This window comes from Aquila chrysaetos, chromosome 12 (assembly GCF_900496995.4).
Source record: "Aquila chrysaetos chrysaetos chromosome 12, bAquChr1.4, whole genome shotgun sequence".
NCBI classification, from domain to species: Eukaryota; Metazoa; Chordata; class Aves; order Accipitriformes; family Accipitridae; genus Aquila; species Aquila chrysaetos.
In genome coordinates, this window is record NC_044015.1 from 37,878,717 (window position 1) to 37,904,642 (window position 25,926).

At 45.6% G+C, this 25,926-nt stretch overlaps 1 protein-coding gene across 5 annotated transcripts; it reads left to right on the plus strand.

The window, feature by feature from the left end:
- The first annotated feature begins 488 nt into the window (after positions 1-488).
- On the plus strand, positions 489-24,670 carry PRKAA2 (protein kinase AMP-activated catalytic subunit alpha 2). Of its 5 annotated transcripts, none has more exons than XM_030032003.1 (10): positions 491-709; positions 7,055-7,196; positions 9,258-9,351; positions 10,752-10,896; positions 11,783-11,870; positions 14,446-14,670; positions 16,025-16,529; positions 18,282-18,408; positions 18,653-18,926; positions 23,072-24,670. In XM_030032003.1, exons 1-9 carry the CDS (start codon positions 616-618, stop codon positions 18,889-18,891), a joined length of 1,659 nt encoding a protein of 552 aa, XP_029887863.1. In that variant the 5' UTR covers positions 491-615; the 3' UTR covers positions 18,892-18,926; positions 23,072-24,670. The 5 variants fall into 5 exon arrangements, with proteins under 5 accessions (XP_029887866.1, XP_029887863.1, XP_029887862.1 ...); XM_030032002.2 differs by lacking the exon at positions 23,072-24,670 and adding an exon at positions 19,957-22,460; XM_030032006.2 differs by lacking the exon at positions 23,072-24,670 and having other exon boundaries at positions 489-867; positions 18,653-22,460.
- The last annotated feature ends 1,256 nt before the right edge of the window (positions 24,671-25,926 follow it).

Here is a 25,926-nt window from a genome sequence, read left to right on the forward strand (position 1 = left end):
TCCACGGAGGCTATCACCTCCGAGCGGGTTCGCCCCCAAAGAAGGTGCACCGTGAGGAGGGTTCAACCCAAGCAGGCTGCATCCCAAGGAGCGTCGCCCTTTCTTAGGCAGCTGTACCCCCCCCTCAAGGCAGGTGTCACCCCAAGGAGGGTGCCACCAGCCGTCAGATGCCTCCCCCCCCCCCCCCCGACAGCTGCCATCCCAAACCAGGTGCACCATAAGGAGGGTGCACCCCAAGGAGAGTGTCCTCATCAGGCAGGCGCACCCCAAAGGAGCCTGCAACCCTGAGGACGGCGTCACCCACGAGGAGTCTGTCACCCCCACGCAGGTGCACCCCAAAGAGGTGTACCCCCCCCACACACACACCCCCCTCCCCACACACAACCCCCCCCACACACACCCCCCGGCATCGGCGGCGGGCGCTCTCCTCCCCGCCCCCGCGGCCGCGCAGCCCGCCCGGCCGGCGTTTCCCGCCGCGCACGCCCCGCCGCTGCCGCCTCAGGCTCTTCTCTCTCTCTCTCCCCTCTCTCTCTCCCGCCCGCCGAGCCGAGCCGAGCCGAGCTGAGCCGAGCCGGGCCGGCCCTGTGCATTGTGGTCCGTCGGCGGGGGGCGAATATGGCCGAGAAGCAGAAGCACGACGGGCGGGTGAAGATCGGTCACTACGTGCTGGGAGACACGCTGGGGGTCGGCACCTTCGGCAAAGTCAAGAGCTGAGTACCGCGATCGCGGAGAGGGGGCCGGGCTCACCGGGCTGCGTCCCCGTCCCCGTCCCCCCCCCCGCCCTCCCCGCTCCCCGCCTCGGCTCCCTCCCGTTAACGCGGGCCTCGCTTCCCCTCAGCGGCTCCGCCGCGCAGCATCCCCGGGGAGGTGTGTGTGGGGGGGGTTGGCCGGACGGACCCCGGCGCCTCCCCGGTGGGCAGGGGCTGGGAGGGGGGTGTCCCCTTCTCGGGGCGGGGGGGGGGAAAGGGCCGGGGAGGGTCGCGGGCAGCCGGTGGGAGATGCGGAGCTCGGCCTTCGGGAGCGGGGCGGTGGGGTGCCGTTGCCCGCTGTTAGCCCCCAGCGCCGGCGGGACCCGCCAAAACTTTCCTCCCCGGCTAGGAGGAAGGCGATGGGAAGGTTGGGCGGCAAAGCGGGCGCTGACAGGCATCCTTCCCCGCCTGCGCCGGGGCTGCGGTCCCTTCTGCTCCTTCCTTTCCCGAGGGGCGAGAAGTGCTTGGCAGCGCGAGGAACCGGGAGCAAAAAGGTCGTTTCTTGGTTTTTTGTTGTTTTTTTTTTTTTTTTTTTTTCCCTGCTGCCCCTCTGTCCATCACCCTGGGGAGCCGAGCAGCCTTCCTGGGAAGCGGGTGCCGCGGGGCTGAGACCTGCAGCAAGGCAGGGATGGAGGGGTCGGGTCAGCCTTGGGCTAGCCGCTCCCTTGGGATTCATCCCGCTGTCATTCACGCCAGAACAGTCAGCTCGCATTTTCAAGGCACCAGCTTGTGAGATGTGTAAAGATTCGTGTTTCTTTTTCCTGTGATTTCTGCCATTATGGGCAAATTTTATCTTTGAATCAAGGTATAACAACAACAACAAAAAAAGAACCCAACCGAAATGTAGTGTCTAAGCAAAAAGGCTAGCTGTGATTCCTCGTTGGAAATGGGTTTAGCTCCAGCCAGGGGAGCAGCTGTGTCCCCCTGCCCCGCCGGGACGTTACCCACAGTGCTGCGGCTGGTCGAAGGGGTGATGTGCCCGCTCTCAGCGACTGGAGTTTTAAAATAAACCAAAATTGACAGCAGGGGAAAGAAACCACCGCAACCACTGGAGCTAAATCCACCTGTGACCATTAATCAGGCCCCTAAAAATATATTGCTGTGTTTAATCCCAAACCACAAATTTACTGACTAAAGAATTATCGGAATAAATACTTCTAACAGTAAGGACCATTTAAATCACTCATATATACCAGCAGACCTCAAAAAGTGCTCCAAAGGCACTTTTTTTCTCACGGACCAAATTAAGCCTGCCAACAATAGCCTTTTTTCCTTAACTACCTTTCAGGAGTAACTAGCACAAATACCTCTCACCCCACACATGACCCAACTTTGGTAAAAACTGCCAGTTTCCAAAGAAACATTTCAAATAACGTAAAAGAGATTTCCTAGCTCAAAATCCTTTCTGGGTAAGTAGCACCCTTTATACATTTTTTTTTTCCTTCATATTTTTGACTACAACTGACAGGTGAAATTTGGACTTGAGATTAGAAACTGAGATGAAGAAACTAGATCTCCTATTTATACAGAATTATTGCATTTTAATCAAATGAGCTTTAGAAAAACCTGTATTCACCCTGGTTAGCAAGAAACATGAGAAAAGCAAAGAGATTTTTGCCTGATTGATTGGTTCAAGCTTTGTATATGTTGTCTATAATAATTGCTTTTTCACTAAGAAGGCCGGTGCCATCGGTGACATTTCTTGTTGCTCGTGTGTTTTCTTCAAGCTCTGCCTTGCACAAGACTTCTTTATAGGAGGCACTTTTTCCTGCCTCCCTCCTCAAGGTTAAGAAATCATAAATTACAATTGTTACAGTTTAGAATTATTGAGGAAGTAAATAAATGGCAATGAAAGGAAGGATTTTGTGATGATGGGGTACTAACCAGAGCTTGAATTTGTGGCTGGAGCTGAATAGTCACTTTGAGCCATCAGAAACCAGAGATACGGCAGAAAAAGTCCCTGCCGCCCTGTTGGGATGTTCATTCTGGCTCAGCACTGCCTGGGTCATCGGTGAACCAATCCTCCTAAAAATTAGCCAAATGCTGCAAGAGATGGTTAGTTTTAAGCTCATTCAGTTCCTTGATCTTGTGTATAGAAAGGCCATACAAGGCATGGAGGGGAGGAAATGTGTTGGCAGATGAGAGCAGGATTTTGGTGATAATACTGAAATTCCAGCTGGAAATGGTGATGAAAATACAGCATCTGTTAGAAGAGAAGAAGGTGGCAGGACTTAACGTGGTGGGTGTGAATGTGGTGGATGGATAGGAGGCCAAGGGTCAATGTTACTACATAGAATTATGCCAAATACAGTGAGAGCCGGTAATAGTTATTTGCCCTGTCCTCCAGGCCGAAGATAAGATTAATTTGCAGAAAATACAACTGTGGAAATGATCTTGGATTTGGAGTTTAGCGAAGCAATGAAGGAAGGAGGTGGCATCTCCTCTGCTGGTGGTTGGGAAGAACAGATTAGGCAAATTGCCGCTGTGTTTGTCCTGGGCATATCCCACCCTGTGGGTCCCCGAAGAGCTCTCCTGTGACCACAGCCCTCGCGCAACGAGAGCTTAAATCAAAATCCAGTGGAGTAACACAAATATTTTTCCACGTGGTGCCACGCACAACGTCCCCGGTGGCCACTTGGTGGTTTCTTACCCACACTTGTTAGCCACGAGGGTGATCAATTTGTGGTCCGTCAAGGACCGGCAGTGCTTGGGTTATGTTTATATTGGTTATGATGGCACCTCCGTGGGCTCGAGTCGGGGTTGGATCCCATTTTCCCAGCCGCTGTACCATTGCTGCTGAAGGACAAACCTTGCGTTGGAGGGAAAATAAACTAAAGGAGACTGAACAGATGAAGGAAAGGGAAAGGAAGGATGATATACCATACAAGCAAGTGGCACTGGGGCAGAATTAATACAGTGTTGCTAAATACGTGCTTTGGATGTATTTCATTTTTAACTTTGGGCTAAGATAAGGGCCGGCACAGCTGACAGGAACGGAGTTTTCTCGCCCCTCCATAAACTTTTACATTCCCCTGAAGCCTTTGCAAAAATGTTAACTGCTTGCGTTACCTGAGCTGCATCAAACACGCACCCAGAGGAAAGGCTTCGTTGGTACCTGCTGTAAAAAAACATGCTGTCGAGGGGTTTTAATGATTGTTGCAGCTTACTGTAGGATAAACAGTATTCCTCCTCATTTTTTCTCTTCTAAAAATAACTAAATTAGAAGGCTCTTCTTTCAGAAACTAATTCTGTTATATCTCTTCCCTTCTTCCCTTAATAGCATCTGATGCTGAAGGGTTCTCGTGCCCAGATGGGCAAGCAGATGGGGTGGCAGCTAAGGACACTCACACTGTGTCCCGTTTGGTGCCGTTTTTTGGAGTTTAGGGTCAGCGTTACCACCTAACCCTTACGGCTGTTATTTTTTTGTGGCAGAGTCTGCAATGCTGTTCCTCATCTCAGTGTCAAATCCATCTCCCCTGCTTACCCCAGCAGAGCCCTGGTTGCTGGTTTTAAGCTGCGGTGGAGCTTACCTGAGTACTTGTCACTGAAAGACAAGACATATGCTCAAATCCCCTTTCTAATACTGCTGCTCAGCCCTCCCTCCTCCCCCCCAGGCTTTTAATCCGGGGCGGTAGTGAGAGGGAAGGCGAAGGCTTCCTCACCACCACCCGAGACCACCATTGCCCATCCTTGGGGCGAGGAGAGGACAAACCCGTTCGAGATGAGCCGCACGAGCATCCCCTTCCATGCCTGTGGGAGGCATGGGACCTGCCACTGCTCCTCATCCTGGCGGCCAGATCATCCCACCAACGTGCTCCAGCACGTGGGGTCAGAGACAGTGACTCCATGAGCAGGGGGAAGGTTGTCCTTCCTGCCCCATGGCAAAATTCCTGCATCTACAGGCTGCAGCCGGAGAGACCTGAAAGGCTTAAAAGTCTCCCAGCACACAGCAAATTATGTTCTCTCTTTGTCTCTATCTCTCAAGGCGTTCAAGTAGGCTTAACAAGCCGCTGGGGACTGAAACAATAATATCTCTGTATCTAATGCTTACTGTAAACAAAAGATGGATTACAAAATAGACTGTTTATTTTTAATTATTAATGTGTTTGAGCTAGCAAACCTTCACAGCGTTACACATTGTTTGTCATGGATGGAAAGGAGATGAACTATTCGGCAGTGGTACTAAAAACAATAATTATTCATTCCGGGCATGGCCATTTTTTTTTTTTTCCCCAAGCATATAATAAAAATTTTTCAAAGCATATACTGGGATAAGGCCAGAAAGGGTTGTCTTGAAACAAAGGATGGCAGAAATCAGGGTTTTCTTCCTAGTTCAGCCATAAACCTCTTTACTTTGCTGTTCCTCAGTTTCCCAACTAATGGCTTAGCGTGTTATAATGCTTTAACGGAGCTGAGTGAATCAAGGGCAGCTTTCAAAGTACAGCTTCTTGTGCTCCCAGGAAGGAGAGAGCAGAGAGCTCGCAGTGCTGTAGCTGACCAAATCAAACGCTGCTGGTGAAAGATTTGATCTCAAAGACGTCTGCTGAAGTTGTCTTACACCCCTCTGTCGTGCCTTCCCCAGCCTCGGTGTAACATAGACCATGCATATACCATGAAAACCTTGGCAAAGAGAGATCAGTGCCCTTTATAAGACTACTATTGGCACGACGTGGGGAGAATTTCTTGCAGCGAACAAAGAGGCTGTACCCTGGCCCCCTTGCAAGCCCCAGTAAAGCTTGAGCTTGCTTTTGTACCCCTTGCGCACGTGCTGCTTTGCAGACTCTTGCTCCCTGCCATGGGGCAGGCCCAGCACTGCCCTGCACTGCCCTGCTCTCCTCTCCCCAGGGATGCACCAGGGAAAATGCCTCCTCGGACTATTTACAGTGCTCTCCTTGCACTGCACAAGAGGAATTATCTGCTTCCTTCAGCCCTCGGCTAATCCTTAAATTGCATCTATACTGCAAAGCTTAGTTTATTTTCTTCTCATCTAGTAGTTTTAAGTATTGCGAGGAATAAAATGGACATGCAAAGTGGTGCTTTAATTTTCAAGGGCAGTAAAGTGTTTTATTTTTAGGATGCTCTTATTGAGGCAAGAATCTCCGGCAGGTCTTATCTGGTGGCTAATAATAGTGACCTGGCGTGCCCCGAGCAGCGCCGGCACTGCCGCCCTGCCCTTCTCACGCCGTCTGCTTATGCTGTTTGCTTCTCATCAGCTCATTAGAGATGCCAAAATTACAGAGTCTAATAATGTAATAACAAGGTTTGCTCATAATTATTAACTCCTTGCGCTCTGTGTTATTACTGGAAGGGTAACGTTCATAATTAGAGAGCACAAATATTTACTGTAAGCAGGTTTTCTGTGCAGTCTTTAGAAAGCCATCCGTACGTCACCATTTTTAATATCACATTAGAAAATACTGAGAAGGGGTAGCTCGAGGCCAGGGAACCCTTTTAGATATAAATATCCAATTGACAGTTTTCAAGCAGTTTCTGCTGTTAACTTCAATATAAGTCTTGCTTCCTTGGAGCTTTTTATTTTTTGTATAGTCTGTTTTTCGATAACAAATGGACCAAATGCTGAATTAATTTCACGTTATTATTAAGTTAGTGCAATTCCCCCAGTGACAGTGGTGCTACTCCCAGTTTGTGGTTACTGTTTGTCCCTGTACACAGGAGATAAGCATCAGAATCTCAATGCACCAAGTGCATATTACACAAGCCGATATTGAAGTTTGTGTCTTTTCTAAAACCAGAATTTGCTCTTGCAGTACAGCAGTGTTCCTGCAGCTTGTCATCAAACCGAGAAGCATGCTTGAGAAAGTATAAATAGAAATTCATTTTAGTAATGCAAATCCTGCAGTCCTATTTTGGGCAGGGAAAATCCCTATGTCATTCTTTAAAAGAAGTGTGATGGTCTAGTTTTAAGACTGGGTTTATTAGGGATTTAATCAACCAGTGTGTTACGGTGGAGATTCTCCTCTGCCATTTAAATATATCTGTTCCTGATTGATCTACGCTATAAATCCTTGCAAATTAGCTTTGGGTATGACCTCCTCCAGTAACTCACTCAGTTTTATTTACTTGAGTGTTTTTTGCGGATAAGTCCCCTCTCTTCCCTCTTCCATGACTCCACTGGGAAAACAATAAAGTGAAGAGACAAAAACTAAGTTTAAAATAGTTCACCCCCTCATCTTTTGGTTTTTTCCCTTCAGGAGTTGCTTTTTGCTTATAAATCAGTGTCCTAAATTGCTTGTATGAATCTTGCTACACTGCTTAGTGACTTTGCAACGCTCTCTTTCTAATAGTTGGTGAACACCAGCTGACAGGGCACAAAGTAGCAGTAAAAATACTCAACAGACAGAAAATACGCAGCCTGGATGTGGTTGGGAAGATCAAACGAGAAATTCAAAACCTTAAACTCTTCCGGCACCCTCATATTATCAAACTGTAAGTACCCTTTCTGCCACGTGTTCAGCTTACTCCTCCATCTGCAAAGACTTCACGTACACAGTTGACTTGGTTTCAGGAGATGGCTTAGAGCAGTGGAAAACATTAGCTATGTGGTCAAGTTTTTGCATGTTAGAGCCAAACGTTGCTTTTCGAGAGTCTCCCACTAACTTACGGGGGGACGCAGCTGATGCTTTGAGAAATGGTGGAAGATGTTTCTTCCATTGGGAGTCTGAGTTACTGTAACAGCCAACAGACTGATGTCCCTGCATCAAGTTTTGCTCAGCCAAACCTGTCCAAGCTGTCCTTTCTTCCATGCAGAGGCCATTATAGGGGGGCAGAGAGGAGGTCTGGGCTTTCCTGCATTGGGATGCTATTAGGAGTTTTTGTGATGACCCTTTTTAGGCTTCATAGCTCCAGACTTGAAGCTGCCGAGAATCGTGCCTGAGGAATTGCAGCACGGTCAGGCTTGTAGAGCAAAGCCTTGGCCTGAAGTCAATAGGATTTATGTTTTAATGGCCTGATTATCCAGAGCTTAAAGGAACATTTTTTTTTAATTTATTTTTCAGACATAAGTTTTCAAAGTTGCCACTCTGATGAACCTGAATTTAAGTTGTAAATCAGCACCTGCGCTCCAGCCTCTGGGATTCCTTCTCAATCCCCAGTTTGTGCAGCCAGTCCACATTAATGAGGCACTCGATAATATCTTTGGCATTTCTATAAAAGAAAGCTGTTGAATGGTAACTGCAAGGATAAGTTGACATTTAGGTCAGCCTTAAAACTGGCATGAGATATAGCAAATACCTGGGACTTAGAGGCAAGGGAAAACAAATTCTCTCTACAGTTAAATAACTAACCATGCAGCAACTGTTGACTTTAGAGTAACTTCACAGTTCCATGGATTTATTGGAGAACAGATTGGTATTATTTCACGAAAAAGCCAGCAAGAGTCCTCAGCTGTGTTTCCAGCATCCTGCAAGTTAAGGCCTGTTCACACATTTGTCAAAGTATTAAAGCCTAAAAATTAAACCCAGTTTAACAGTATCAGTGTCCTATGGTACATACTGCAGTCATGAAATACAATGATAAAGAAAAGAGGTGAGGAGGAGACCAGGGTACATAAACTTCCCCTTTCAATAGCTTTTTACACATATATAAAAGAAATAGTGGGACAATTAACAATAACTTAGATGTCTGTGTCCAAAGCACTTCAGAAAAATTAGGTTGATCCTATTGATCTATATGGGACTATCACCTGTTCACTTGCTGATCTCTGAAAATGGTTTGAAGTCTGTTTGTTTCAAATTACAACCCACAGAAATTCAGCTGTAAAAAAAAAAAGGCAAACAAACAATGTATCTGAAATAAAACAGAGGGGGGTCTCAGCTGGTGCTGCTATAAATTCCTGTAGCTGCATTGACCTCAGCTTATCACTGGCGATTCATACCAGCTGGGACACTGAAATGCCTTTGCAGTGCTCAGGGATCATTTTGAATGAAAATGGAGAATAAATTTGCGAGTCAAGGGTGATAGTCTCTCCCCCGCGCCCCATTCTAGAATATAGAGGGATTTAATATTTGAAAAATAACTTTTTGGGGTGCTCATCTTCATTTCTATACCTTTCCAAAAGAAGCTCCCTCTAGTGTCTAGTGTTCTTCTTTATCTTCTTTATCCTTGACATGAGGGAAACCAAATATACTCCCTCCCTGCCCCCAGCTAACGAAGCCTTGGTTTCTAAAGCCACTGTTGCAGAGCTCAGCCAAAATGGAAATTTGAAAGTCAGGACAGTCCTAAATGTGATAGGATTGTCTGGCAGAGATTTCAGAGTATTATTTAAAAGCTTGAAGGAAAACCGTAGGTCTGTGAAAGAGATCCTTTCATAGACAAGTGAAAGATTATACTTGAAATAAGAGATGGCTTTTCAGAAGTGGAAAGCCATTATAAATGCGAGATCCAAACAAATGCTTATTTTAAGGGTTGACGTGAAACTAATAATCTGTTTAAATGCCTTTCCCTGTTCTTAATTTTTTTTTTTTTCTAAATCCGCTTGTGTTTTTGAAGGTACCAGGTCATCAGCACGCCAACAGACTTCTTCATGGTCATGGAATACGTATCTGGCGGTGAATTATTTGATTACATCTGTAAGCACGGACGTGTAAGTGCCAGTACCATGTCAGCCCAAACACTTGTGTGGGAAGAGGATGGTGTTTAGAAGCAAAACGACTACTAAAGGGAATGTGGTTAAGGTTAAGGCCCAAAATAGAAGTTGCTTCACAGCAATCCCATCTGGACTGTCTCGTACTCGGCTCGCACAAAAGTTGCGTGCAATTTTTTACCACATTCTCTGATGTATTTCGATACGCAAACCAAAATATCCAAGGTAACATGTTGCTTAGTGCAAATATTTGGAAAACTGGCGTATTTTTATAATTTTTAGCTATGGGTTGCCTGTCAAAACCCCCACGGTTCAGCAGCAGATTTACGGCATTGGAGGGGAAGACCACTTGGTGTGGTCTCCATCCCAGTCATTCACCTCCCCCAGACTCCCCCTTGGCTCCACGTCAGGTTTTTTGAAGACTTTTTAAGGATGTGGCTTATCTGAACAACATTTTCAAATGCCAGTAATCCTGCTGGGTATAAATCACCTGAGGCGTAGGTTGAGCCTATGAAATGTGATATTATGGTTACCAAGAAAATCACTAGTGTCTGCCCTGTGGACATCCTCGTAGGCAGGGAGCAATCACAGGGCAAGGAGATAAAAATGGGCTGAAGTGGACATCCAGAATAAGACTTCAGGTGAAGGATCAGCCCATCATAGGTTTTCTCTCTGTACTGCAAGAATCAATACATTTACAATAAATTGGTTTAGCTTAGTGCACTGGTCAATGGAGCTGACTCCATTTACTTTTCTACGTACCGTTCTGATTTCCAGCACATTTTACCCATATGGATCTTTTCAGTGACTAATTTGGATCCTTTCTGAACTCTTGTATTCAGAAACTGAAATTTTGATGAAGAGAGTCTTTAGGAAGTCATCAGTAAAAATAATCAGTCTCCTCATCAGTTTAAATATAATTTCTCTAATATAGCTCATACAACTTTATAGCTAATACAGCTATATAGGTAATTAAAATCATCACAATATTCCACCTTCAGCGTTCTTTTTCCAAAGCCATCTGTCCAGGAGGAATTGCTCCCTGCAGCATCCTCTGCCGTGTTTCATCCAGCCTCGATCTGCATGTGCTGTATAGCAGAACTGGTCCCCTTGGAACAGCAGGCCATTGCCTCATAGGTGCCACCAGTAAGTTCTTCTTGATAGCTCAGCTAAATTTAGGTTTCTGATTTCATCTCTGGGCTATATCATTTGCAAACACTAGCACATTATAAAATGCAAGGCGGGCAATCTGCTTTATTTACTGCTTCTGGTCACAAGCACGCTGTGATTTTCTCTTTGCACCCTGGAACATTTTGGCTCCTTGCTAAATGAAACCTTCCCTTGCAAGCTCTGCACGCAGACCAACCTTCAGGACTATTTCCCCTTGTGTCCGTCCGTAGGTTGAAGAGGCAGAAGCTCGACGCCTTTTCCAGCAGATTCTCTCCGCGGTGGATTACTGCCACAGACACATGGTTGTCCACCGAGACCTGAAACCAGAGAACGTGCTGCTCGACGCACACATGAATGCAAAGATAGCCGATTTTGGTATGTGACCCCAGCAGCATTCCAGAAATGCAGCCAGCTCCGAGGTGCTTGCTGGAGCGTGTCCGTGTAGCACGCCTTACAAAACCCAGAGCCTGTTTTCCTAACCACTAGCAGTTGCTGTACCTGAAAAGCCCACAGTTATAAACACCGGCCTTTTTGCAAAAGCAGGGATTACTTATTGTACATTGCTTCTGTACTGGCATTAAGAATGGAGCAGCAAGGTAATTTGCTATGTTTTAATATAATCACCTAATATAAAGATTTAGCTAATATATGTTTAAGACAGACTCGGTGCAGTTAACTCCAGGGTGAGCTGGCTGTGTGTATTTATTTTCATGTGTGTTCTCCGTATGTTTGACCATGTGCTGTTGGCCTCACTTCATTTTACAAATCAGCAGTAACAGGAGTCTTTAAGTGGCATTACCGATGGAAATAGCTGGGCTAACAGCTCAGTCCTGGTGAGGCCTTTCTAGCAATGATAAATCCTTTTGAAGATCTACTAATTTCACATTCCCACACAGTTCCCATATAAAACAAGTGCTCTGACATGAATTATGTCTCTTTTCCTCTGTGCTCTGGGATTTGCAACTTAGAGAAGCAAAATTAGCCTGGAGTGAATATTCCCCGGATGTGAAAATAACCGTAACAACAACAACGATAATAATGATAACAATGATAATAATAACTATTAATATTATTATTATTGTTGTTATTATTATTATTATTTGCAAATCAGCTCAAAGGAGTCTATCTAAATTATGTTAACAGTTCCCCTCCAAATTTCCCCCTCCACTTGCTGTACCTCTCCTCCTCTGTGCGACGTGGAGTCCTCTGTGGCTGGACCTTCACATCAAACATCAATATGTAGTAAACATCTCATTTTTAGGATTGTCCAACATGATGTCAGATGGCGAATTTCTACGCACCAGCTGTGGTTCCCCAAATTATGCAGCCCCTGAAGTCATCTCAGGAAGGTAGGACATTCCACTTCTAATCAGAGCCTATGTGAGCACATCGTCTTTAAATTTGTTCTTGAGATTGGAAACAGCTTTGGACATCTAGTAAAAGCAGCTGAATCCTTCCAGCCTGTATTTTATGTTTGGGGGAATCTACTGGCAAAATTCTGAAAGTTTTCTTGGTTATAACATTTCTCGATAGCTGTAATAGCAAACCATGTTTTGCTAAAGTTGTTTACTTTGGAGGAATTATTAACAGCAGATGTTGACTGTTGATATTGCTAATTAAAGAGGGTGAAAATTACTCTTTGGATGCAAATAATAGTGAGGTTTCAGCTGGAAAGGCTTTTCCAGGCCACTCCCTTCTCTCCTGCCCACCTATAATATAAAACACAGTGTTAATGAGTAAAACTATTCACTAACAGAAGAATCAGGAAGATCTTTAATCACTTCCCTACACTGTTGAACTCTTGTATTGAAAATACTTGTCTTCTGGTCCCTTAAGCTAGGGTTTTGTTCGTGGCAGTACGTTCAACCATCATAACTTTGTTTTGAATTGATGAATTGAATTGACAAACCTCCAGTGTAGTTGCATCTCTCAGCATGCAACATCTGTACAACACATGGCATGTTGAACACACTCTGCAAGGTTGAATTGGACTTTACCATGTTGATACAGAGAGGTGTTACCTCCCATATTTTACTGGCAGGAACCTAAGTTACATAGAATGTACTTATTTCCCTAAGTCTTTCTATAATAGCATAGCAAGGCTTGCAAATACAGATTTTCAAGTTTTCAGTCCTCTGTATGGTCCTTCAAACTGCCCATCTCATTATCTGCCCCATGTTTTTGAATCACCCTTTGCATGAGCATTAGTATTCCTAATCCAGCATATTTTTGCCTATAACTGTAGCTTTTAAACACAACATTTTGTTCAAAGTGTGTTTGCTGTGATTATGATTATTTTATCCCTGTTTACACCAGTGCAAGTGTTGGCAGAGTATCCTAGGAATTAGACCAGCATCCAAAAACCCTGTTGTGACTACAGCTCTACATGCGAAAGCAAGTAAATCCTCATTGTCAAGAGGGGGACAAAGCCAGAAACTCTACTGTCGTTCCAAACAAGTATTAATATTATTTCCATGTCCTTTTCAGTAAAGGCTGGACACACATTTTTTTCAGTTTGTATAGGAGACAAAGCACATGGCAGGTTAACAAGAAGGCTTTAGTCCCTGTATGCAGAGCCTGATCGTTCCAAGGGTACAGGCAATACAGCTTATTAACAACAGAAGTAAGAAAGAAAAACAAAATTAAGCCTACGTGTTGCACTTTTTCACTGGCTACAGCTGCAGCCCTCCCGCCTCAGTACCGCTTACAGTATCAGTGAGGCTTGAGTTTTTTACCCCTGATTAATATGCCAAGCTGTCCTCTTCTCAAAGCTATAGCAGCATACGAGAGCTGCATTTGTGGGGGAGAGGCATGATGTGCTGTTCCTGCAGCGGGATGAATACCTTCCCAGTGGGTGTACGGAGCTGGGGTGAGCCGGTTCCTGGTTGTGGGTAGAACACAAAAGCAGCAGAGCGTGCCAGCTCAAGTTTCAGAGTCATAAAAGTGCATCTCATTTGGGCTTCAAAGTCCTATCAACAGTTCAAGCAATGCAGTTATCAGCAAAAGAATCAGGCTTCCTATCTGTTGGAATTGGGCATGGAGGCAAGACAAAGGGGACATCTAGCTAATTGTCTGCATTTCCAAAATGACTTTGCTGCTGTCCCTGGCCTCAGCAGGGAAAGTCTCACCCTTGGACGAGCAAAGCCAGTGCTTTGGTGGTGGTCAGAGAATGGCTGCGTGCATGACCAGCGCTTTTTGGACACTGGTGTGTCTGCAGCGCTGCTTTTCGGGAGGAGCAAGTGCAGGATGCTGAGGTTTCATGCAGAAACTCCTGTATTTCCATTTCAGTCTCTGTATTTTGGTAGGGTTTTACAGTCCAAGGGTAAGCACTGCCTCCCAAAATCTCTGAGAAAGCATCAGTTGTAGCAAAAAGAGATAAACAAATCAAGCAAGCAAGCAGCAGCAGCAAAACCCTTATATTTGGGGTGTCCCAACTCGGTGATGCCAGGGAGCACATTAGCAGCTTGTCGGAAGTGGGAGCGCTTGCATACCAGCACACAAACTTCAACTGAAAATAAACACTCAGAGATATAGTATCTGCTGCTGTTTAACCTGCCTCGCTGAACGAACAGACATTGCTGGCTGAGCCCTTGGGGCGAAGGAGCAAACAGCCTGGCAGACCTCTTGGAAATGTGGGGTTTGGCTTTTTGGAGGGTTTGGCGGAGGCAGGGATGTACATGGCCATCCGGAGGAGAGTGCGCAACCAGCACCAGCTCTGCCATGTCATCTCCCCTCACCCCTGAGTGATTTTGGCTTTGGCAGGTTTGCTTGGGGGCACTCGCATGAGCAGCCCTGGGGTGGGCTGCAGCTCCAGCCCCGGTGGAGCTGGCAGCGCATCCCCAGCTCGCCTGATGGGTCCTGCACCCTGACTAAGGAGAGGAGGACGGTGGGTGACACCTTTCTCCTGCCCTTGCCTTCGCGCAGGCTGTACGCTGGCCCGGAGGTGGACATCTGGAGCTGCGGCGTTATCCTCTACGCCCTTCTCTGTGGCACTCTGCCTTTTGACGACGAGCACGTCCCCACCCTCTTCAAGAAGATCCGCGGAGGTGTGTTTTACATCCCCGAATACCTCAACCGCTCCGTTGCCACTCTCCTTATGCACATGCTGCAGGTTGACCCCCTCAAGCGAGCAACCATCAAGGACATCAGGTCAGCCCACGTGGGATGGGGTGGGCTGGCTGGGTTTGGGGGGCTCTGGCATGTCGGTGGCAGAGGGTGGTGGCTGTCCTGGGGGTCACCTGCTGGCAGGTGGGCAGGGTGGTTTACAGGAGTAGTCAGCTAATCCAGCTGGTTTTTGTCCCAAGTGATTCAAGGAGCATTCCTGCACCCTTCTGTGCTGATGGAGAGGTGGGTGCTGCTGGCTGGCAGTGGATGATGATGAACAAGGGTGATGATTTTATATATATTTTATGTATATATATAAAAAATGCTGGTTTATTGCATTATAAAATAGCCTAAAAAAATCTCTTAATAGCGCTTAGCAAAACCAGCTATATCATGCAATAATCCTAAGAACTTAATATCCACCAGCCATTTTTCATTACTTTATTTCAAGACCACCTCCCTCCGGGTACCAGTTCAGAATAAGAGGGTAATCATTGTACTTAGTGTCTATCCAATAAAAAAGGAGGAGAAACACAGGAATTACTAACTTAATCCGTAAATATTGGATATAGTTTAAAATGTGAGCAAATGGTTCATCTTTAAATGCAGCGTAGTTTCCTTGTCTAGTCAATGAGTGCAGTGCCCATGAACCTTTTATCTGCATGCATCACTCTGGAAATTCAAGGTAAAGGGAACAATCGGGCTCTTCAGCAGTTATTTGTGCCTGCAGAGATCATTAAAAGTTCATGGCTGGTAGTAGGACTTCAAAATTCTCACAATCTATCTGAGCCATTTTAGAAACATTTTGTAAAACTGGAGCCTGATACGCATTTTATGAAATTTATAATAATCATTACATCTAGCTGGTGTGCTAAGCATATACATAAATGTAACTAGGACTTTCAGTTCTCGGGTTTTTAATGCATTTGCAATGGATGGCCTTAATTTTACCCTTCAAGTAAAATGCCTTTGTTATTTTTTAATTCCTTAAGACTAGAGGATTTAATTACATATTAGAGGAGTTGATATGTAGAACCTGTAGACGAGGCTCTCTATGGCATTTAGCCCCTTAATTATCATTGACTTCATTGTAAATGGGTGCGAATCAGGCACCTGGATAGCTATGATGCTCTGTATCTCTATCAGACCCATAATAATCAAAAAGCACGAGCATCTCATAAGTGCTGAGGTCTTACTTCAAAGCCAAGTGAGCAAGCAGCTGTGCTTGGAAAGTGTCATCGCTGTTGCAGTACCGGGGGGATCGTGCAGGGCTGGGTTGAGCTCCCCAATCTGCAGCTGAGGATGAGTCTTAGCTAGAGCAGGCGGGGGACTGGTGGCAGTGGTTGCCCCAGCTTGCCTTGGACAGAGCTCACGGTGGCTCTTCTCTGCCTTTCCCCAGGGAACACGAGTGGTTTAAGGAGGAGCTGCCCAGTTACCTGTTCCCAGAGGACCCTTCATATGATGCCACCGTCATCGATGACGACGCGGTTCGGGAAGTTTGTGAAAAGTTTGAATGCACGGAGTCGGAAGTGATGAACAGCCTGTACAGCGGTGACCCTCAGGACCAGCTGGCGGTGGCTTACCACCTCGTCATCGACAACCGGAGGATCATGAACCAAGCCAGCGAGTTCTACCTCGCCTCCAGCCCCCCCACCGGCTCCTTCATGGACGACAGCGCCATGCACATCCCTCCCGGGGTGAAGCCACACCCCGAGCGGATGCCGCCACTGATAGCGGACAGTCCCAAAGCACGATGTCCTTTGGATGCCCTCAACACCACGAAGCCAAAACCCCTGACTGTCAAAAAGGCCAAGTGGCACCTGGGAATCCGCAGCCAGAGCAAACCCTATGACATTATGGCCGAGGTGTACCGTGCTATGAAGCAGCTGGACTTCGAGTGGAAGGTAGGGAGTGCTGGTGCTTCGTAGTGGTTTTCAAAGGTCTTTTTCTCATGAGCTGAATTGCTCAGGGAGGTTAATAAGTATGGTTACAGCTTCACCTGTGTCCAAATAAATGCCTGCACTTTGCCATTATCCCCGTTATTTCTCGTTAATACAAACACGCTGAATTAAGATGCTAGCTGTGGTTCAATATCTGTGGTGTTTATTTGTGGCGTGAAATAAGAGTTTTCTTTCTGAATTCTCTAAGCCTCTGTACTGGAAAGATGATTCTGCCTCGTTTAGCTGTGGGGATAAGAGGAGCTGGTCACATTCCTAATTTTAGTGGCTAATTCCTTGCGAAGTCATCTTGAGTGCTCCTGAGCAAAGTAACTCTCGTTATTTCTGCTTGGGTCCTAGCAGTCGTGTGTGCTGGAATGGCACGATATGCTGCTTAAAAGATGCACAGATGAGGGGCGGGGGGGCATTGGGGACCAGAGTTTGGACGTTGACGTGGTGGAATTTTCCTCGATGGAGAGACAGAGTGGTGCTCGCGGACCAGATGTGCTTTCAGACACTTGCTGCTTCCCCAGTTTAGGGCTCAGCTTGCTGAAGCTTGATTTAAACCCAGGTGACGATTTTAGTTGGCGGTACTCCTGATATTTCTTCAGAGCTGTACAGCATTTAGTCACAATCTTTTTCAGAGACTAATTAATAAATCCCTAAGTTAGCCCTTAATATTTTCTGCTGAGCCTTATTCCCTAAATATTGGTGCAGTCACTGACTTGAGCTCTCCTGACTCGTGGCCTTTCGCAGCAGCCTTGTGCAGTCATTGGGAGCAAGGTAAGGAGAATTTCAGCCCAGATCTTCATCACCAGAGGAGATACCCTCCTTGCTCCAGGTCCCAAAGGTTGTACAGTGTGAAGGTCACTGTGCTGCTTCTTCAAAGCCTCCTATCTCCTCCTTATTTTTGATAATATTGCGTATTTAAAGCCAAGTAGCGCCCCAAAACCTGATTTCACTGCACCAGCCAGGAGATGGACCATCTCCAGATGCATATGCCTATACCAGCCAGACATTTGTTAGCTGCATGGTTTTACAGAGAGTGAACAAACCTGATGTATTTCTGGTACAGCTTCACAAACCAAGTCAGCCCAACGTCTTCATGTAGGCGGTGGAGCTTATTTTGAACGAGGAGGTTTCACAATAGTCTTTCCCACCCTAAGAATAACTTCAGATGTGACTCTTCATCAGAATAACTTTCCCATCCATGTAATTGCTTCGTAAATATAGCACAGGGAAAAGATCTCATTGCAAACGAGATGCAGCAGATTGTGGGGTGGGAAGCGGCAAGAGAAAATACACAGCTCAAGGCTGATTCACGAACACTGAATTTAGCTGTGCTGATGGGAGAGGTTACTTTCCCCAGCTGCCCAGGTTTCACAGGCATGGACCTCGTACATAGGTCCACGAGTGTCCTTTTTGGCTCATATGGCCATTGCTGCTGGTGAGGGAGGAGCAAACATCAGTTTGGTGCCTGGCAGACAGGCCGCAGCAGCTTCGTCTGCCAGCAGCTGGTGAATCAGAGCCCTAAGTAGCATTTTTAAAGATAGGAAGAAATAGGATATGAAGCCATTTGCTTAATTTTATAGGCATTGTTCTTTCTAGAAACTGTGTTTTTCTCAGAAGATGTCTTGTTAGTATTTAGAAAAAATAAGGAAAGAACTGTTCTTCTTGCTACCTTGAATCTTACTCCTGAAAGCAAGTTTCCTGTTGCAGGTGGTGAACTCCTACCATCTCAGAGTGCGCCGTAAGAACCCAGTGACAGGCAATTATGTGAAGATGAGCCTGCAGCTGTACCAGGTTGACAACCGCAGCTATCTCTTGGACTTCAAAAGCATCGATGGTAAGCAGGAAGTGGTGCAACACGAGATGTAAAGCACATAAAATGGCAAGTTTGGAGGTTTAAAAAAATTTTAAAATCATTCTTTGCATTTCAAAATGCTTATGCAGCTGTTTCAAGACAGCGGAAGACCTTTTGATCCATTTGTCTCCACTACTGTTACTAGTTCCTTACCAAACATGCATTGTGGATGCCAAACTAATGCCACTTTTTCTTTTTTCTTTTTTTTTTTTTTTTAATATTCAAGACGACGTGATGGAGCAGAGGTCCGGCTCGTCCACTCCGCAGCGCTCCTGCTCTGCTGCCGGCTTGCACCGGCCGAGGCTGAGCATCGATGCCGCCGCAGCCACCGAGTGCCAGTCGCTGATGGGCTCTCTCAGCGGCTCCTTCGTCGGCAGCATCCCCTCGGTGGCACCGCGCCTGGGGAGCCACACCATGGACTTCTTCGAGATGTGCGCCAGCCTGATCATGGCCCTGGCTCGCTGACGGGCTTCACCAAGGCACCAGTCCCTCCGCACACGGTATTGCACTGTGAGGATCTGGTCCGACTTGTCCGTTCCTTGTTTCTGCTCCTTTGTTCCTCCTCCTCTGCCCCTCACCGCTCCATAGCCTGCGACACAGAGCCGATTCCAGACCCAAAACATACTTCCCTCTAACAAGGCTCTAAGGAAATTAAGAATAACTTCATTTCACTCATTATACCATGGTGAAATGTATCCAATACCCCTTTTTCCCTAGTGAACCGAATGGGAAATTTTGGCATGGCTGTAAAGTAGCAAATGTATCGTTGAGTTTTTGGAAAACGCCTTCCCCCTGCTTCATCCTGAGTTAACGGAGCCACGGCCAAGCTTTCTGCGATGTAGGTAGCGTGCAGTGAGGTTGATGTTGTATCCCCTTTGCTGTGCAGAGCAGGGGCAGGATGGGCTGAGCCAGGTCAGAGGGGTCGACCAGGAGCTACACGAAACAGAGCGGAGGGGTAATGAAGTAGCTCTGCAGCGTCTGCACCCGGGTGCCGGCAGGGCTGCCGGCCTCTCGGAACACTTCCCTCCTAAAACTAGCAGCTGCTTAGACGCTTCTGCACTAGTGCAATACGCTATCCCTCCCCTCTGTTTTTTTTCCCTTGCTAAAGATGGGGAGGGAAGGTGGGATGTGCAAAGGTCCTGTTGCAAACGTGCTGTGGGAAAGCCTCCACGTGTCAAGTCTTTGCAGAGGAGCGTCCCATAAGGTGCTTTATTTCCTCCTCCCGAGAGCCCCGGACGGCACTGACCTGCTCACCACGTTCAAAGGTGAAGGCTGCTTGCCTTTTCTCCAGCCCTTAATCGTCGCCCCCTCCTCCAACCCGCTCACCCTCCCCTGCTGCACCGCCAGCTCCAGGGGCCGAATCCCAAGCAGGATTCCGATGAGCCACCAACGGAGGGCAGGATGCCGATGAGGCCCCTGAAAACCCAGCCCTTTGCCCACACTTCGCCCAAGGGTGGGGATCATCACTGCTGGGCGAGAGCCAGCAGCATCGCGCAGCTCCGAAGCATTTACCTCTCACCTTTCCCGTAGGAATCCTTCTTCACCCGTTGTCACCACTCTAAAATCGCTGCCAAAATCTGCCTTCCCCACTTGCAGCTTCGCGCTGCCGGAGACTCGCTTTTCATGCCGAAGGGCTCTCCTGTCCCACTGCTGCTCACCGGACTGTGACCTTCACCACTCCGCTGATAAGGCAGGGATATCTGAATACAAAGTTTTACTGTTTCTTTACTACTGGCTATCTGAAGGACAGGATTTTATTTTTTAAGACAAACTATGGGAATTTTTAAGGTTAAATTCTCGTTATTCAAGGGTGAACTCTAATGCATGTGTGACTTCTTTGTTTAAAAGAGTTATTATTTTTGATTACGTAGGCTTAATCTAATGGGCAGCGTTGGCATCTGCTTGGCTTTGCTATGGTATTTAATTCCATTTACTTGATTGCGAAGGAACGTAATAGTCTAATCAGTTGAGGAACAAATGCTTTATGAAAACCTCACCAAAAAAATCCTGGGTGGGTTTTTTGGTTTGTTTTTTTTGTTGTTTTTTTGTTTTAAGAAACAAAGCAAAAGAGAGCTTTTGCCAGTCCCAGGTATGCAGTCATTCAACTTTAAAAAAAAAATTTAATCCATCTTTTCGATAGCTTCTTATGACCCAACAAGGTTTTTTGCAAGGTTTTTTTGTACAGTTGCACTTTAATTTATACTTTCTGCAAGTTTCTATGAGAAACAAGAGACCGACACATTAAGCCTTTTGTACTAATCATTTTAGGTAATGAAGACAAATACGGGATATTTTTGCCATCTACTGGCAGTTAAATGGACATTTTCAGCTTGAAGTCCCTTTTTTTTAAAAACACAAAATTGCCTTACTTTTGTTACAGATTACGCTTGGATGCTCACTAACGTGACTTTACAGTTCCAATTTTTCCAGAAGCCGCACAAAGTAGAAAGCTTCCAAAAAAATAAAAAAAAAAGTTTTGCTGTTAAGTTCTCGTATGCTAAATCCAACACAGCAGTGGCTGGATTATAAACCTGGCAGCAGAACAATTTTGTTTTTAAAAGAAATACTGGAAAGATTTGTAGTACTCCTAGGTTTTGTAACGAGCTTTTTATTATATTATCATTATTAAATAAATACTCTGGGGTGGAGGATGGCTTTGGTACTGTGCCTGGTGGCTATCAGATGATGCGCGACTCCAGTGCTGTAGTGTAAGCAGGTCCTACCTGGCGAGGATGGAGAATCCAGACTCCTGCATGCAAAAAAACCCACCCCAGAGCCAAAGCTGAGCAGCACCCAGCTCTTTAGCAGCTTTCGGATCACTGCTGAGACACGAGCAAATGCTGAGCAAACAGCCCCAAATGGTTTTGGGTGCTGGAGATTAGCCCCTTTGGAAAGGAGCAGGAGAGGGCGGCTGGGCGGCCGTAGGGACAGACATTCATTTCCATCCAGGAAACAGCTGCGAGTGTCTATACACCCGCCGGGAAATGTATTTGAAATGTAAAAGGCTGTTTAAATCGTCACTCACAACTGAGCATCTTGCCAAGTCGCTTGTCCTGGAAACACCTGTAGCCCAGTCGATAAGGGGCTGGTGCGTTAGATATAATCTGCGGTTCAGAAACAGGTAGATGTACAGATGTCTTGCCTTAAAATGACACTTGTCCTCTGGGATTTCCTACCCAGCAGAACTAATAGTACTAAGCAGCAGCAAATGCCCTTGGGAGGAAATATTTGCTTCCTGGAGGCGGGTGGGATTTCTAGGTGGTAGAATAAGCCCTTGTGGCACTTGGCATCTTAGCGGACCCATGCAGATGTTAACTCATATATGGATCTGCAGATGTTAACTCATATATGGATCTGCAAAACCAGTCCTGCCTCAAAGGCTGTAAGAGCGGCTCAGTTTTCCATATGGAGAGACGCAAAGAGACGAAGCAACTTCCTTGCTCGATGTCAGCAGAGGCAGTGGAGCGAGCAGGACTGATGGAAGTACCTCCGTGATGAATGCATCGGGTTAAACCGTCCATTACAGCCTTACCCAAATCCACGCTGCATTTTGAAATATTCTGAGAAGTTTCACTTCTTTTTTTTTTTTTTTTTTTTAAATTTCTTTTACCTTCAGATAGGCTGTTTTCTGGTTCCCAGCTGCAAAGAAGCTGCTGACCTCCGGTTACGTTTTCCAGAGGAAAAGTTTTAACTTTTACACTGTTACACTGTGGTCAGGTTTTTTCAGTTATGCTGGTACATGCACAAGCATCAGGAAAAGCAGGGTAGACATATTTGAACTACAGAAACTTGAATTACTCCAAGTGCAATTCTTCAGAAGCCACTGGACAGCTGTGCTTTGCAAGCTGCAAACTCACCCAAACTTTGCTTCAGCCCAATGGGGAGAGAGAGACAAAATGCAAAGAATATAGAGTTCGGATAGGCTCCAGCATTAACCTCCAGCTCCTGGATGAGTTAATTCAGAAATAGCTTGTACTGTACTAGTTGGCAAATATATATCTATGTATATATGATATATGTATACATATATATATATATATTTAAAAAAAAAAAGTAGGTAGCATCCCTGTCATTGGCCTCTTAGTTTTATTTGCCCAGCAGGATAGGTGTGTGCCCTGCACACCTGCCATCGCACACACTAATCCCAGCATGCAAGAGGACCTGGAGAAAGGGGATGATATTTTTACACCCTCTTCTAGGTAAAGCCCATGAGTAGCTTAGCTGACCCCGTCGGACCTAGTGCAGCCTCGGCTGGGGAAGGGAGCAAAGGTGTCATCGGGAGCTGCGAGCATCCTGCCCTTCTGCCCTCCCCGGCCAAAGCCCTGGTGCCAACGGGGTTTGGGGCAGTTTTATCTTCAGGAGTCAGAGCTGAGCAGGTGAAGGCAGCGGGATTTTTGGTTTTTTTTCTCTTAATGGGTCAGAGATGCATCTTCAGCGTGTGCGTCCAATTTAGCATTTCATAAGGTGTGGACAAGCACAGGGGTATATATGGGCAGTGTTGTAAAAAATGAAGCAACTGGTTAGTATCTGTTGTATATACATTTTTTCGGTGTGATTATTATGCCATTCGTATTGGAATAGATGAAGTTCAAACAAAATAACCATTCTGTCTACTCCTTTTCATTTTACTGCTCTTTACCATCAGTCATCTTCTGTGCACTCATATAGAAGGAAGAGAGACCTATACGCAGGACATGAATTTGTGCCTTCGACATAACATTAGGACTGCTGGAAGTCACAGCTTTATTTCAGGAGGTGCACAAATCCCCCAGCTTATGCAGAATCCCACTGGTGAGACATGGCAGGCCGTGTTTCTAAATACTTGAAGTACCATTTGTTGTGCAATTATTTGGCTTCACCCTTTTATTAGCCGAGAGAAAAGGGGGAAGAAGAATCGCACATCCATCCCTTCGGATGAGCCAAAAAAATCCCTGCTCCAGCTCCTGCAGTATTTTACTGGAAAGTTTTAGGATCTGTTTTGTTTCAGGTGTGTGATGTACCTACTAGAGACACCTTTCTTAAGGTCTTACTTTGGTATGGGCTTTCCATTTAGTGCTTTCCTTTGGCTTCCTTAGCCCTTCCCTTATATATTCCTTTTCATCATTCACTTATAGAAAACGCAACAGCTTCCTGTAATTCTGAATTTCCAGTCTGCCTCTCGGACATGGAGTTAACAATTCATTCAGAGGTACCTCATTCCCATGCCTGAGAGATGAACCGGTTTTCAGAATTCCCACACTATACCTATTGACCAAACACTGACTTTTGCAGAGAGCAGACCTGCTATTACATGCATTTGGTGCACATATCTTTGCTCGTTTTGATCATCAAAATTAGGCGAGCTGGACGGTAAATCAGAGCTCTGTCTGCAAAGCATGAGTACACTTTTGGTGTTACAAAAAGTCCGCTTTCAACAAAAGCCTTGAAATTCCTGCTGAAGCTGCCTTAATTTAAAAATCAAAGTTAATTTGTAGGACTCATCTCGCCAGTTTTTTTCAAGTTTTGAAATAGTTTATTTATCCTCATCTCACGAAGCTGTGAAGTAGATACTGTAGACATGGTAATATTTATTCCTGTTGCTGAAAGCATGTTCATGTGTTCTGTATCATGTTATATTCACGTGTTTTGTACCTCAATGCATTTGTTTTTTTTTCTTTTAGAGCACAAAGCAAAACTGAATCCCAGGATAACTGTAGTGTCCATGGCCCAGCATCTTTGGGCAGACAAACCTCAGCTCTATGAGAGAGATGAACCAGACTAGTCCATTGCAATTTTTTCTTCGTACTATAAGGAGTATTTATGATTTATGATATTATGTATTTATGAGGGGTTTTGGTTGAAATACCAAACTTTAAAAAGCTCTGAGTATAAGCATCCCTTCAAACATATAATTAACATGAAGCTCAGAAAAAAACCCTGAGCTCTATAAATATTCCATCCTTCTTGGTATTTTCTATTTTGTCAGCTGATGGACTGGAGAAAGTTTTGTTTTCAAATTAATTGCTTTAGTAGTTTCTGGGGCTAGCTGTTGTGGAAGGGTACTGAGCCTAGGTTCAGTTTTGTCCTTTGTGCAAGTAACTGTGCATTAGATAATCACAACGAAGCCTTTTACCTTCCATTTATGGTGTGGAAAGTGTTTCTCGGTGTATTGCACTGCATGCGATAGCTGTCTCCATGGTTGACATTTGCACTTTAATAAACTCAGAGATTAAAAGAGACAAAAGCAACAAATCCTTAAAACTTACTTATTGCACAGTCCTTTTTTGCAGGCTGGGGTTGGCTGGTAGAGTTTCCCTCTGGAGATGCTCCCGGCACACCTTGGCTGTGGGGCCACGGATTCCCCCAGGGCTTGGGGGGTGCGAAGGGGCAGGGAGGGGAATTAAAATATATACATGAATAACATAAACAGCTTCGACAACCCAAAACACATGCCAGGAGCCAGGCCCAAAGTTTTTCTTCTGTATTAACATGCATCCAGCAGAGCTGGTGGACCTGTGCTGACTCAGATCTCGACTCCTTACGCAAAAGCACGGAGAGAAGGATTTTAAAGATATTGTGCAAAAATAACCTTCCATTGCAGGAAAGGCCCTTGGGGGGGACACAGGACTGGGGACTTTTAGTTCCTGTCCGCCTGTGATGTAGAAGGATGTGAAGCCGGTTAAAGCACAAAGCTGCAGTGAGTGCTCCAGCTTTGTCCCTATCCACACTCTCCTTTTTACACAATTTCTGTGATACAGAATTGGCTTCTAAGAAATTTCAGTTCTTGCTCAGATTCAGCAAATCAGAACAGTTATCCTGATGCTCTCCGTTTTGAGAAGGAACATGGAGGAACAGGATTTAAAATTCACATGAGAATTACTTCAAGTTTTGATATGTTTAGGATGTACCAGCAAGGCAATACAAGAAAAAAGGAAGAATTTAATTTCCTGACCAGTATCTTGACCTAAATATAGCCAACTTGTGGTTTAACTGAGGAAATCTAAGTTGCTATATGTAAAGCATTCTTGTAGTGTCTTGAGTCATCCCATATCAATCAAGCACTTCCCTTCTGTACATGCATTGGAATCTGTCCATGAAGAAAAACAGTTTTAAGTGCATTGCAAGGCGTCCTCGCATTAAGTCAGCTGCCAACACCGGTGCAGAAGTTTGTGTTTCGCATCGAGTTGGGTCGCAACCCCACAAGGCTTGTGCATAATTGCACCGGGATTGGGGCCCGATCACATATATCACAGGATCTATGGGGAGATGACTTTTTTTTTAAACTTCATTTAAAAAAAAATTAAATAACTTCCTTAGGAGACAAAAAAGAACTAGCACATGTGGCTAATACAAGATTTGCCTATAGTGCTTACAAAGTGTGTGATTAATAGACTTCAGGAGTTGTGAGCTAGCGCTGGATGGAGAGAAGGATGAGGAAGGAGTGGAGGAAGGGGGTGTTTCCTTCACAGGGTCAATCCTAAGCATTGCCATGGAAAAAAGCCCCCCCAGGTAAACCGTCTC